The sequence below is a fragment of the Zootoca vivipara genome, chromosome 10 (genome assembly GCF_963506605.1).
Source record: "Zootoca vivipara chromosome 10, rZooViv1.1, whole genome shotgun sequence".
Lineage (NCBI taxonomy): Eukaryota > Metazoa > Chordata > Lepidosauria > Squamata > Lacertidae > Zootoca > Zootoca vivipara.
Genome location: NC_083285.1, coordinates 43,659,915 through 43,673,551, shown reverse-complemented (window position 1 = coordinate 43,673,551; position 13,637 = coordinate 43,659,915). Strand labels below are relative to the sequence as shown.

The window sequence follows — 13,637 nt, the reverse complement described above, 5'->3', positions numbered from 1 at the left end:
ATTGGGTCAATTTTGCTCAGCTGGCTAATATGTTAGCAAACACTATAAACAACAACAACCACCCTTTATTCAAGGAAGAGAGTGTGAAGCCCACTCCCCACGCTTCTAATCACCCAAAAACAGACTCACTAAGGGAAATGCAAGTAAATGTATCTCAAAACACAAAGCATGTGAAACATTTCCCTCTTATTGATCTCAATGTGATGCAGAACATATTTACAGTACTGGGATCCTCCAATCTTCCACGCAGCAACATTACTGCTTTGTTGTTTTCAACACAATGGGGAGGAAGATATTCTGCAGGTCAACGGCTTTCCTGCAGCTATAAAAAATTATTTGCACATTCCAAGTTCCCAGGGGGGCAACGGGAGGTCTTGAGGCATGTGGTATAAGCTAGCTAGCTCTCTCTCGCTCTCTCTCTGCAAGGCAGAAAAAGGAAGTCATCATGGCAGTTAAATTTTAAGACTGTTTAACATTTGACATTTAATCATGCACTGACCAGGTCACTGGCCAATTGTCCAGAAGCTTAAGCTGCCAAAGGGCCCCCAAAACATGTTCTAATGTTACTTCAGTTCGGCTATGCATTCCTTTCATCTTCAGCAGCACAGTTAAAGGCTGGCAGAGGATGGGAATTTCCCACAACAACTTGCCTTTCTGGGCCACACTACAGATCCAGTGTCCAGCAGGATGCCCCTTGTAAGCTTCCAAGCAGAGCGTTATGTTAATAGTTATACCTTGTTGGTAGGAAAATACCATTTTTAGCTTTCATAGCCAATTGCCATTCAAAGACTCCACACATCTGTCTAATCCCCCCACCCCACCCAAAGCCATCTGAGCAATTAATCCAAAGTTAATTATGCATTGCATGAACATGTGTGTCCTGTTGTCTGTTCCAAAGTTGTTTCACTCAACACATAATTAACCTTAGGTAGATTTTTAGCAACCTGAAGGACCTGAAAGATATAAATTATCAGTACTCTGAAAGATATAAATTATCAGATTCTCACAAAATGATTCATGATTTTATATCCTCCCTTGTGTCCCCTTAGCCATCCTTTCCCCCTAAACTAAAGGTGAAAAAGTTCTCCAATCCTCCATGTCCCTGGTCATTTCAGTTGTCCTCTCCTTAAAGCCTTCCCCAGCTCTCTTAATTTCTTTTTTGAGACAGGGTAACCAGCATAGAACAAAATCTTCTGCCCAATCATTGGACACTGTGACTAAGTTCATAGGATGGGCTGCAAACTTTGATTAATGAGCACAATCAACTAAAACTTAAGAGATTAAACATTTTCCCTGAATAACTGGGTGTGGCTAGTAAGACCTCTAAAACTCTTGAAGGACCAGCTTACATAGAGTACACAGGTCAGCTAGTCCATTTTCCCTGTGCCATTGGGGGCAGGTGGGGGGGGGGGATGACATTCTTTCCCTGGCTCTATCCAAACACAGGAAGGCCACTGTGTAAATCTGAGTAATCAATTGCTTGAAAAGCTGGATGGTTTACACCATCTGAAGTTTCAAACACAGACCTCATACTGGACACTAATGCCACAGGCTTCCATTTCTTCTAGCTTTTTGCTAAGTGTCCTAGTTATTAGGTTGCTAGCTCACACATTACCCAATAGCATCACAAAGGAGTCCGCAAGGAGCCAAGTAAGAGAATGCCCTTGGCCTGCTGTACAAAAAAAGTTGGCCTCATGTGTCTGGGGCATGTCAGAACTTCAAAAAAGCACACAATTGCAGACTAAGAAAGCTCAGCTTAGTGCTGAGCGGTACCCTGAAGTTATTACACAAGTTTGCAAATTTTTAAAGTTAGCAAAATTAAAACCACTACCGTATGAAATGGATTATTGTTTAACACAAAGGTGGAGACCCTGTAGATCTAAGGTTCTCATCATCCCTGACCACTGGCTATGCAAGCTGATGGGAATCCAGCAACATATAGAAGGCCACATTTTCTCCACCTAACCATGTTCTCCATAATAACATGGGAGTACAAGACAAGCTTACCAATTCCAAGGTGAGTATTTATAGAGGCATAGCGGGCTGTGCCAGTCAGGTTTTTGTTTTCCCGATAGGGGATGTGTTGGTGAGTGCGGGCATCTCGGTACTTCTTGGCCAGGCCGAAGTCAATGATGTACACAAGGTTGCCCTTCTTGCCGAGCCCCATAAGGAAGTTATCTGGCTTCACATCTCGGTGGATGAAATTCTTGGAATGAATGTATTCGATACGGCTGATCTGAAAATGGGTTGGGAAATGGTGACGGGAAGGAGAATATACACAGAAATTTGTGAAACCAAGGCCACTAATAGCACTGCAAGCTACACAGCAAACCACATACACACAAGAAGGTTAACCTGAAGTCTCCTGTAACTTGCAATGTTATCTCAAAGAGAAATCAGGGAACCTCAAGTTTTCTTTTAAACCCAACTTTCTGTCCTTCGGTAGCAGGAAAGGGAAAAAGTGGGCCTAATCACAGGACATTTGGAGCTTAGTAAGTTTTCAAAAGGAACATTTCAAATGCATTTACTTGGCCATGGGTTGAGAGCCAGAAGCAAGATTTTCTTGCTGCTGCTGCCGCCGCCGCCACCAAAGAGGGTGTGGAAACATGCTACCGAGCACCCAGGTCTAAGTGCATCACAGACTATCAACTCTAGCAACACACCCCATTGCCCTCAGCATCTTCCAGCACTGGCCAATAGCACATACGCTACACACACCCCATCATGAGGATTTATGCTTCTCCAGCTCTTGCAGAACAAAACACCCTTTGTGCACATTTTCTCCATTCCCCACTCAAGCGTAATAATTTAGGATAATTAAATCTTGAACTACTGCGACAAAGAAGGGAACTGAGAAGAAAGGTACACGTGAGCATAAAGAACAGATTATAAGAACTCACCATCTGATCTGCCAAGAGCAGAACAGTCTTGAGGCTGAACTTGCGAGAGCAGAAGTTGAAGAGGTCCTCCAGGCTGGGTCCCAGAAGTTCCATCACCATCACATTATAGTCGCCTTCTGCTCCACACCACTTAATGGAAGGGATGCCCACTAAGAGGGAAGAGAAACACACACACACACCCCTTATGAGACACCAAGAAGCAGGTACCAAGGTTTAATATCCAAACCCCACTGTACCTCAAACTCGTATTTCATTATTTGCTGAATTTACCTCCTCCCTGCATCATCTTGTAAAATTTGCTTTCAATGTGGAGCTGCGGGTGCTTGGTTTTCACACATTCCAACTTAATGGCTACCTCTTCCCCAGTGGCAATATTGGCACCTGCATGAAAACAAAGAGAGGGAGGGGGGAGATGACTATTTAGTACATTTCTATCTCATCCATCCTGGGGAAACAGTGCCAAATGGGTGGGGTATAAACATCATCATCACCATCATCATTTATCATCATCCAAAGAACTTAGGACAGTTCTTCCCCCTCCCCTGTTTTATGCACACAACAACCCTGTGAGGTAGATTGGGTGGGTGCTACATGACTGGCCCAAGGTCACCCATCAAGCTATGGCTGGGAAGCAATTTGAACATGTCTCCTTGGTCCTATTGACACACTTCTTAATCTCACTCCACACTGGATCTCCATTGCACATGACCTGGGTGAAACACTTTTACTTTCACAAAAAAGTTTATGGTGTTAGTCTTTTTAATACTGGGTAGCAGATCCACCTTACGAATTTGAGGCAAATCTTTTGTTTCATAATTAGTCAAGCAAGGAGGAGATTAAGACCCTCAAGCCAAAGCAAGCATTTGATTTAAAAAACAAAACACACATTCAAAACCTCAGGTGATGAACTACTCACCGGATAGAGCCTTCCTAATGTGAAAAGTATAAACAAACAGTTGGCTTTTATTAGCTAAATGTTTGTTTGCACTTTTCAGCCTCAAATGGCATGGAAAGCACAGAGGCTGTTTAATGCAGTGAACGCTTTAGCACGTTCATCATAAGCCATGTATCAGCTGCAATAAATATACCACAGCCATAAGAGACATTTAAAGTGTTGGTATACCATCCATGTAAAGGAAGCCATTCCTAAAAGGATGCATCAGAGGACACAAGCAGAGATCTGAATACATGTAAGTGGCTCACCAGTTTGCCCACAATTACTAAAAAAAAACCCACAGCCCAAGGTGCTAAATTTGGTCAAGCAGATAATGCATGAACCTAAATAAATAACTAGATTACAATCTCAATTTAGCCAGGAATTCTTAGGTCGGCACTGGGCAAGGAAATTGTCTAACCCTAGCTACACAGGGTTAAAAGAACTGGAACTTCACACACTGCATTTTGTAAGTATGAAAGAGACACATTCATCATGCTGGGACACTTCTCAGGAAGATGGTTGCACACCTTACTGCTGAGTGTCCTATTGAGGGCAAACCTGCACTCACCGTTGTGCAATGCACAAAATGGCCTTCAGAGATGAGAGCACACACCAAAAAAGAGTGCAAGTGTTTTCACATCAGGAGTGTGGATCAGAATGGGCAGCAATAGGGCTGAGGACAACATTCATAAAAGAGGGAGCCAGCAACATCATGGATCAAAGGTTGACAAGACTGCAGACACGCCATGGTGATGTACCCCAGAAATGTATGGAACACCCCATTTTTCCCCACTGGCAGCAAAAGCACAGTAGCTTTGCAAGCACTGTAAACACCAGAATTCTCCTAGCACCAAGGTATCCGTCTAGCTGAGTAGCTCTTGTTCACACACCTTGTATCCCAGGACTCTTGCCACTGCCATCAAAACAATGTTCATATTATTTCTGCAGTGAAACCATTTACAAGCAAGCAAGCAATCAACTGGCTTCTTTTTGCTAAGTCCCACAATCCCACCTGCTCCCTCTCTTCAGGTGCCTTCCTCTTCAACAAAGCATGCAAATATACTTTTGGAAATATTTTTTAAAATCCCATTTGGTTTATCAATTAACTCACACACTCTGAATGAAGAAAAAAGATTCACTAGCAAATTAAACCACACAGGGACTATGACACACAGGGTACCATTATATTTCTCATTTAATTAAATGTTGACACGGGTGGAGCTAAATTTAGCTGCCACCAAAACAAGAAATTGCTTAAGTGCTGCACACAACCCTATTTTATTTTTTAAATAAATCATTTTTGTTTTGTTCTTTTGGTTGCGAGAGAAGAGGGTGGAGCATGCCATTTCCCCCCCTTATGGGAATAGAGAGGTTCCACCAGCCAAAAATTACAACAGCAAGATTTGCACTCAGCCTGCCTGCAACGATTGCGCCACAATCTCCTTCCCAATCTCAGAGCTGTCAAATATGTCATTAAGAGATAGCTTTTATTTCAGGACACTCCAATTCTGTAGGTCAGAAGCTAACAAAAACAAGAGAGTGAGTGTTGTTAGGCCTCATTGTACGAGGCTCCACAGCCTACCTGAATACAGTAGCCCCATATGCTTGGGGAAGATTTGCTACGCCATTCCAAGCCCACCCATCTCTCTCTGTGTCCTGTCACCTCCCAATCACACATGTAGCCATTCTGTACAGTATTAATTCACAAATTAGGCAAGCAAATGGCTGTCTCCCCTGTTCAAGAGAGACCTTGGGGCCAGTAATATATAACCCTATCAACTCAAGTATTTGCTTCAACACCCTCAGGCCATCAACTCCTCCAAAACCCACTTCCATCTTACTCTCAACATAGCCCTCTCAGAGCACATCACCATTTTTCATCCTCATTATTCCTAATCTGATCAGCAGCCTACCCAAGTCTTAACCAAATTAAGGGTGTACTAAAATACCTGCTTCCATGCAAACATTCCCACAGCCTCCTCTTCAACTTTGAAGGCTACAGCCTCTCTTGCCTTGATCTCTAACCAATTCTCCTGGCTCCTATGCGCTCCTGTGCAGTGCTCATGTAAGGAGCCAGGTGCAGCTGAGGGCGAGAACTGAGGCCTACTTGAATCTGGGCCGAGGCTCTCTGCTGCTCTAAAAATAGTTGTTCCAGTGATTTCCCGTGTAACTTACCATTTCCCATCAACAAAATGCAAAATTCGCCCAGGTGGCAGACCTCCTTTTTTCTTGGTGCCATTTATTTTCAGCTTATATACTAAATTATGTCCAACTATTTAACAATTAAATGTTAGGACCATGCTAAATTTGCATTCTCAAAAGTTTGAGGCAAAAGCAGAGCTTTTAGAAGGTGAAAAACAGTTTATGAACATTCAGAGGTGGAATTCTAACCCAATAAAGTGGCAGATCCCCAGCCAACACATACATCCAATTGTATTTCCTTGTGGGCAGGGCAATCATTGAGCATAAGGCATCCAAGCTAAGAAATAATGGGTGGGATTAAACAGGACTGTGCTCAAGAGAAGACCCACTGAAATTAATAAACATGATTAAAGTAAGTCCATTAATTTAAATGGGTCTAATCTGAGTAAAGCTTAGTCGAATGCCGCCCGAATCAAACATACGTATGACAAAACATCTACCTGTATAGCATTTGGGAAGCTGTTGCAGTAACGGTGTGCGCATATAATTTTTGATTACAATAAATTGATGAAAGTCAATTCTCTAAGTATTTCAGCTTTCCCCTCCCCTTAAACAAAAGGTTCAAACCAAAGACCCTAAGACCAGGATATCCTTTTGGCATGTACCAAGACCCCTCACAATCTACTTATTTGGGTGGAGGGAGCCCACCCCATAACATAACAAGGCGAGTCGGGCCTACCTAAGGCCCTGCCTGAAATGCATCTATACAGTATCTTTCTTGGTACTGTTGGCAACGATTCACAGCTCTCAATTTATTCCTCTGCTGTGGTGCCACTGCAGCTGGGTGGGGTAGAGGGCTCTGCTTTCTTCTTCTGAGTGATCCCAACCAGTTAGGAATCATGTAGGAAACATGACATCATAAGGCTATGTACCCAGGTTTTGGCTCTGTGACATTATTGAGGGCAGAAGATAGTCAATGCTTTGCGCCCTTAAGCACAGGGAAGGAACATGCCAGTTGTCATGGCAACTGCACTATACTAGTAAGGCAGAGCATTGCCCCAGTTGCTTTGGAAACAGGGATGCTTCCCACCTCGCCACACTGTGCTGTAGTGATTTCACTGCAGCATGATGCAGAATATCATCCCATTCATTTTGGCAACAGGCTCGTTGTGCTCGTCGGGGAGAGCAAAAAGAGAGAGAAGGCCCCAATGAAAGAGATCTCCAAAAGGAATTGATTTGTCACCTTGTGCAAAACTAGCTGTTTCAGTTCATCTGTATTTAAACAAATTAGCACAGGGCATGCAAAACTAACGAAGAAGCAGATTTTTTTAAAAAAAAAAAATCCTGGAGGAGCTTCTTCCATTTCTCTAGGACAGGCTTCCTCAACCTCGGACCTCCAGAAGTTTTGAGACTACAATTCCCAGCATCCCTGACCACTAGTCCTGCTAGCTAGGGATCATGGGAGCTGCAGACCAAAAACATCTGGAGGGCCGAGGTTGAGGAAGCCTGCTCTAGGATGTGTCATTCAGAAGTCATGGGGATGTGTTCCAGCATTCTTGGGAACCTCAGTATCTGCATTGTTTTAAAAGTGTTTTATGTTTTAATGGTGTATGCTGTCCTGACATTTTATAAGCTCCTTTTGTAAGATATAAACATCTAACCCTGATTTACAGAGAAGCTAGGGAAGGAAGAAGAAGTGAGACTCTGGAATATGCTTTTGATGGCCAGGAAACCATTTTTACTCTTTGCAGTCTCCACTCTCAGTTCCCCTACCTACCACTTATAAAAATTATAATTAAATCACGTTTCTTCTCCCCTTCTGGTCCTGCTTTATTCTGTAATCAGTATTGGTTTACCTAGCTCTAGTGGTTTGGTGCCAGTTAATCTGTTAGCCTGTCTGTGAATGCTGAGGACAGTGTTGTGTCAAAGAAATCAGTTATTGCAAGATCAGAAGCACCACTTATTTTGCTTATAACAAGCTTACACAATTTGGGCTTCCGGGGTTGCAAAATCTTAACTTTATAGTCTTGCCACAAATGTGTCAGTCTTGTTACACTTAGCAACGCTCAGCAGCTAAAGAATGCCTATACAAAGGAAGTAGCATTCTAGAAGTTGGATATACTATGCATGTTTTGCATATCTTATTCTGCCCCAAATAAGGCAAGTGAAAGAGGAAGTAATTCTACAGAGGTCTGAAACTTAGGCCAGTGTTTCTCAACCAGTGTGCCTCCAGATGTTTTGGGACTACAACTCCCATCATCCCTAGCTAGCAAGACCAGTGGTCAGGAATGATGGGAGTTGTAGTCCCAAAACATCTGGAGGCACACGGGTTGAGAAACACTGACTTAGGCCCTCAGCCAGAGGGAATTATGCACACACAGCTTCCTAGACCCCTCTGGTGTACTATAGCTTTTTTTAAAAAAAATCACTTAAGAATATTGGAATTTGCTCCGTTTCCAAATCCCATGTTAGACATCGTCACTGAGAATGCACAACTTTGAGTATTACAATCAAAAGTTACATTTAGATATTCTTAGTCAGCGAAAGCAAGAAGTTGTGTGGCACTTTAATGATCTTTTACCCAAAAAAAAGTGCTCCAGGCCACCTCACCAGAATTGTTTGTGTGTAATTATCATAGAATCATAGAGTTGGAAGAGACCACAAGGGCCATCCAGTCCAACCCCCTGCCAAGCAGGAAACACCATCAAAACACCATCAAAGCATTCCTGACAATATGGCTGTCAAGCCTCTGCTTAAAGACCTCCAAAGGAGGAGACTCCACCACACTCCTTGGCAGCAAGTTCCACTGCCGAACAGCTCTTACTGTCAGGAAGTTCTTTCTAATGTTTAGGTGGAATCTTCTTTCTTGTAGTTTGAATCCATTGCTCCATGTCCGCTTCTCTGGAGCAGCAGAAAACAATCTTTCTCCCTCCTCTATATGACATCCTTTTATATATTTGAACATGGCTACACCCCTTAACCTTCTCTTCTCCAGGCTAAACATACCCAGCTCCCTAAGCCGTTCCTCATAAGGCATCGTTTCCAGGCCTTTGACCATTTTGGTTGCCCTCTTCTGGACACGTTCCAGCTTGTCAGTATCCTTTTTGAACTATGGTGCCCAGAACTGGACACAGTACTCCAGGTGAGGAGTGTACCATTACTTCCCTTGATCTAGATCAGGCATGGCCACAGGTAGATCGCGATCTACCGGTAGATCCCCAGGACGTTTCTGGTAGATCCCGGGTAGATTGTGGGTTCCTTAGTGATCGCCAGCCTAAAAGAAAAGAGCTCTCCCCCTTAAAAAAACCCTCAATAACTCTTGTCTTTCCCCCACAAAAAAGCTCAATAACCATGGGCAATTGCAGGGAGAGCTCCTTCCCCATTTTCGATACAGAATATCATGGGGCACCTTGTCAAAGGCCTTCTTTACAAGAATATCATGGGGCACCTTGTCAAAAGCCTTGCTGAAATCAAGATAGGCTACATCCACAGCGTTCCCTTCATCTACCAGGCTTGTAATTCTGTCAAAAAAATGAGATCAGATTAGTCTGACATGACTTATTTTTCAGAAACCCATGGCTGCTTAACCCATACAGCAGCTTAAACCTGATGAGACAGGTGCTGCTGGTGGGTGGTTCACCTGTTCAGCTGAGAGGTGTGCAGCATGCTGGAGATGGGGAGCTCTCTTTGAAAGAGCAGGTTCATAGTTTTTGATCCGCTGCTGTTACTTGAAGAAGAGGTAGCTTCAGTGGTGTCAAGTTCCACCTTCCAGAAGCTTAGGCTGCTGATCAACTACAACCCTACCTGAGCAGGTATAACCTGGCTGCACTGTGCTTTACACGAGGCTGCTTTGAAAAACTGTTCAGAAACAGCATAGTGCAGAATGCAGCTACCCAATTGCAAACAGACTTGAGGCAAAATAATCATATTAAGCTGATATTGGCTCAGCTGCACTAGTTGCCTCTACATTCCAAGGCCAATTCAAAAAGTTGGTTTTGATCTTTAAAGCCTTATGTGGATCTGGACCCCAGTATTTTTCAGAAATGTCTGTCCCAACATGGCCTAGTATAGGGGCTCTTAGATCTGTATCAGAGGCCCTTACCTGGGTGCTTCCTCGGGGGGGGGGGGGGTTGATGAGTGGTAACAAGGAAGAGGCCCTTTTTGGTTCTGGCTTCCTGTCTGTGCAAGGGCTCTCCCCAGTAAGGCCATGCATGTTTTTATTTTATACACATATGGGTATAAGAAAAATGGTGTAAACAATGGAGCCCGAGGCCATGGAATGCTATCTGGGACATTTCTATGCAAAGCTCAAGTGACCTAGAACCTACACTTCACAGACAAAAGTAGGATACTGAATGTAGTTGAAGCTTGGTACTGTTTATTTCAAATACAAATTGGAGTGCTTAATAAAGAATGACCCATGCAAAACAGAGGCTTGGCAAATCAACAAGCCATAGGCTAAGAGGGAACAGTGAGAGCAGCAATACAGTACTGTATTTGATTTAACCTCCCCCTCCAGGAACAGAAAGGTAAGAGGAGGTGCACTGCTTTGAACACAAATGGAGGTTTTTTAGGCTTACCATAAACCGGTCAGCTGCCATTCTATATATTGTAATGTCACTGGTTCTTGAACTTTCAAAGTCTGAGTGACCTTCTATGGGCAGAATCATGATCATGCAAAGGACATGTTGGGGCAAATTTCTGAGAAAACAAATCTAGTTTGGGGCTTCAGGAGTGATCCACTTTGTCAGTTAGCCACTCACCCTAAGGTGCAGAAACTCCCACTAGACCTACTCAAAGGGGTAGAGCTTTGTAAGCCTTGGGCTCCCCTCACTCCATATGTGCAGCAGTTCCCACCGTTCTTCTCTGGCCTGATCTCCACTCTTCTACTTTGAGACAAAGCATCATTTGCTGTTCAATTAGAACCACAGTTTTCACTTAATTTGCAAATCAGGATTGAAAATCAGCATTTGATCCTGATTCCAGTATTGCAGGGATATAGAACCCATGACCTTCCTGGTGTTGCTGGACTACAACTCTCGTCACCCCTGAACCTCGGGCCATGCCGGCTGGGGCTCATGAGTGTTGAGTCCAACAACATCTGCAACACAGGGGAAAGAACACACTACGTAAGTACCCAGTGGGCAAAACAAACTATGGGAAGTGCCTCACGAGAAGCAGCATGAGATTCCAAGGCTCCTTTAACTGCTCTTTCATGTTGGACCAAACCATGGTCTGGCATTATGTGTGAACCACCTCAAAGTCATCTCACGACACTTATGTGCACAGGTATGGCAGCATGGAGCAGTTTCGACCAAGGAAAGCCCTTTAACTTGTGTACAGTTCTGGGAAGTTGGTACTGACAATGTAAAGCAATAAAAAGCACCTCGGTATATGTGTAGAGTGCAATGGCAGCCTGCTCCTATGCATCTGGCAATAGGGGGCAGGATTTCCCAACAGGACTGAACCCCATTGGCAAGTGACCTAAGTAAAAGACTTCTGTCCTTATCTATGCTGCAGGAATAGCCAACAAGCACACAGTTCTGCAATTGTGGGCAAAAATGGCCAAAGCAAAAACAAAACAAAACAGCCCCTATCTTGCTCTAAGTTCATCAGCAACATTCTCTCTCTAGTGGAAATGAAGAACAAGGCACAACAGGCTGGGAATATAATATGTTCTGATATACCGGCCAGAGAAAGGAAGATTTCCATTTTCCACGGGAACATGTGTGTGAAGCAATCATTTGAACAGGTCTGGGGCGGGGACACAGAGACAAAAGTAATGCCATCACCAACCTGTCAGTGAACTTTGTTTGGCAAAGCAGTTGCACTCCATTTTAGTCATAGCCCTGAGGGCAAGGTGTAAATTCAGGGATGTGATCCACCAACTCAGTTCTTCACTTGAATAGGATGGTGCATGGCACTTGCATAATACATATTTCCGCTTTTAAATTCTCGGCCATTATCTTATCATCATGCCCGGCATTACTCATTAGGAAGATACGTTCCCCCTTAGGACCAGAGTTATACAACCTGCGGTGCCTGCCTGCCTCGCGTGCGCTCTCTCTCTCTCTCTCATATTTCCTTCTCTGTAGGAACTCCTAGTCCTCTCCCCCCACCCCTTCCCATGGGCTTTATTTTCACTCCAACTGCTAAAATGATCAGCAAACCAAAGTTAATGCTGACATTTAAAGAGTGTTGTCACTAGGCTTTAAAGCTACAACCCCAATGAGATTAGCCTGGGGGAGGGAGGCTGTGGGCACACAGGAGCTGACATCTGAGTCACAGCTTCAGGTCTGTCGTCTGCAGACTCAGGAAAAATGGCATCCATTTATAACATCAGTGGCCACACGCAAGGTATTTTTGTAAGCTGGTCTAGAATCCTACAAGTGTTAAGGCAGTACTGTATTGAGAATGCCATGTGAGAAGTTGTATCAAGATGCCTGTCCTTTAGGCTGGAGGCCTCACACACATCTTGAAGGGGGGGTACCTGTTTTTTCCAAGCAGCCATTCAAAATAGTCCTCTACCTCGAAAGAGTCTGTAAGCAGAATGTAGGAAGCTGCTCTACACCAGGCCAGCTAATTGGTCCATTTTGCCCAGCTTTGTCTACTCTGAAATGGCAGAGACTTAGGCTGAGCTGTCTTTCCAATCACCTGCTACCCAAACCTCTTTTCTCCCCTGTACCTTTCTGCATACAAAGCATAGTGCTCTGCCCTCATGCCATGGGGGTCCTTCCCCAACACAAGTTGTATGCAAACTGCTTATTTAGGAATCCTCGCCAACATCTTACTACTACTACATAACCTGCCTACCTTTTTCCTAAAAACTGTATTTTAGGCTGTGACTCACTAATTAGATTATTATTATTTTAGGGCAGCAGAGCATACGGGGAGAATAATATGCTGGATCTCTTTAAAAAGCCTCACAAGTGAAATCCACAACGGGAGATGGTGTAATTATCTCACTCATACATTCTACGCATCTATGTAGCATTCATTCTTTGGAGTGGTTTTGTCTCTGGACTGCTCAGTCAAGGAGCCCAGAGGTGTGGACAATACGAAAGGCAGCAGGCATGAGCAAAGACCCAACTTCCTGTCATAGCCAAGTCCAAAATCTTCCTGGTCCCATCCAGCTATGCATGACAGAAGCCCCTGCTTGCCTACACCAGAGAACAAGGTAAGAAGAAGACTAAATTTAATGCAGCTCAGAGTACAAGAACTCTACCCATTTGGTGTAGTCCTTAATGTGTTGGACAAGAATCTGGGAGATCTGGGTTCAAATCCTGACCCCAGCCACGAAGTTCACTATCACAGCTTCTCAGTGTAACTCTGCCACACACTGTTGTTGTTAAGGTAAAATGGAGAGAAGGGGAAACTTTTGTTTGTCACTTTGATCTTCCTTGCAATAAAGGTGGGATATAAATGTAACGATAAATAACCTCTTGCCTGCTAAAAGTCAGAAATGCTTTCTAAAACAAAGACTACATTAAAAATGAAAATAGCATACTTCTCCCCATTTCATACCCAGGTCTTTAACCATACTGGTGCTTATACCTAAGGCTCATTTATAAAGCTTATATTCATTTAGGTTCCTCCTCGAGCCCCAGTTCTTCAGCCAGCCTTTTCCTGAACCCCCAATCGCCTTACTTTACCTGCAA

The 13,637-nt window shown here is 43.7% G+C and overlaps 1 protein-coding gene across 1 annotated transcript in view; it reads right to left on the bottom strand.

The window, feature by feature from the left end:
• CSNK1E (casein kinase 1 epsilon) overlaps positions 1-13,637 on the bottom strand; it is a 36,247-nt gene that overhangs the window by 12,090 nt on the left and 10,520 nt on the right. The window contains exons 3-5 of the mRNA XM_035127002.2: positions 3,171-3,281; positions 2,901-3,049; positions 2,008-2,236 (exon numbers count right to left, since the gene is read on the bottom strand). Of these exons, the coding sequence (XP_034982893.1) occupies positions 2,008-2,236; positions 2,901-3,049; positions 3,171-3,281 (489 nt within the window). The remainder of the gene's footprint in view (positions 1-2,007; positions 2,237-2,900; positions 3,050-3,170; positions 3,282-13,637) is intronic.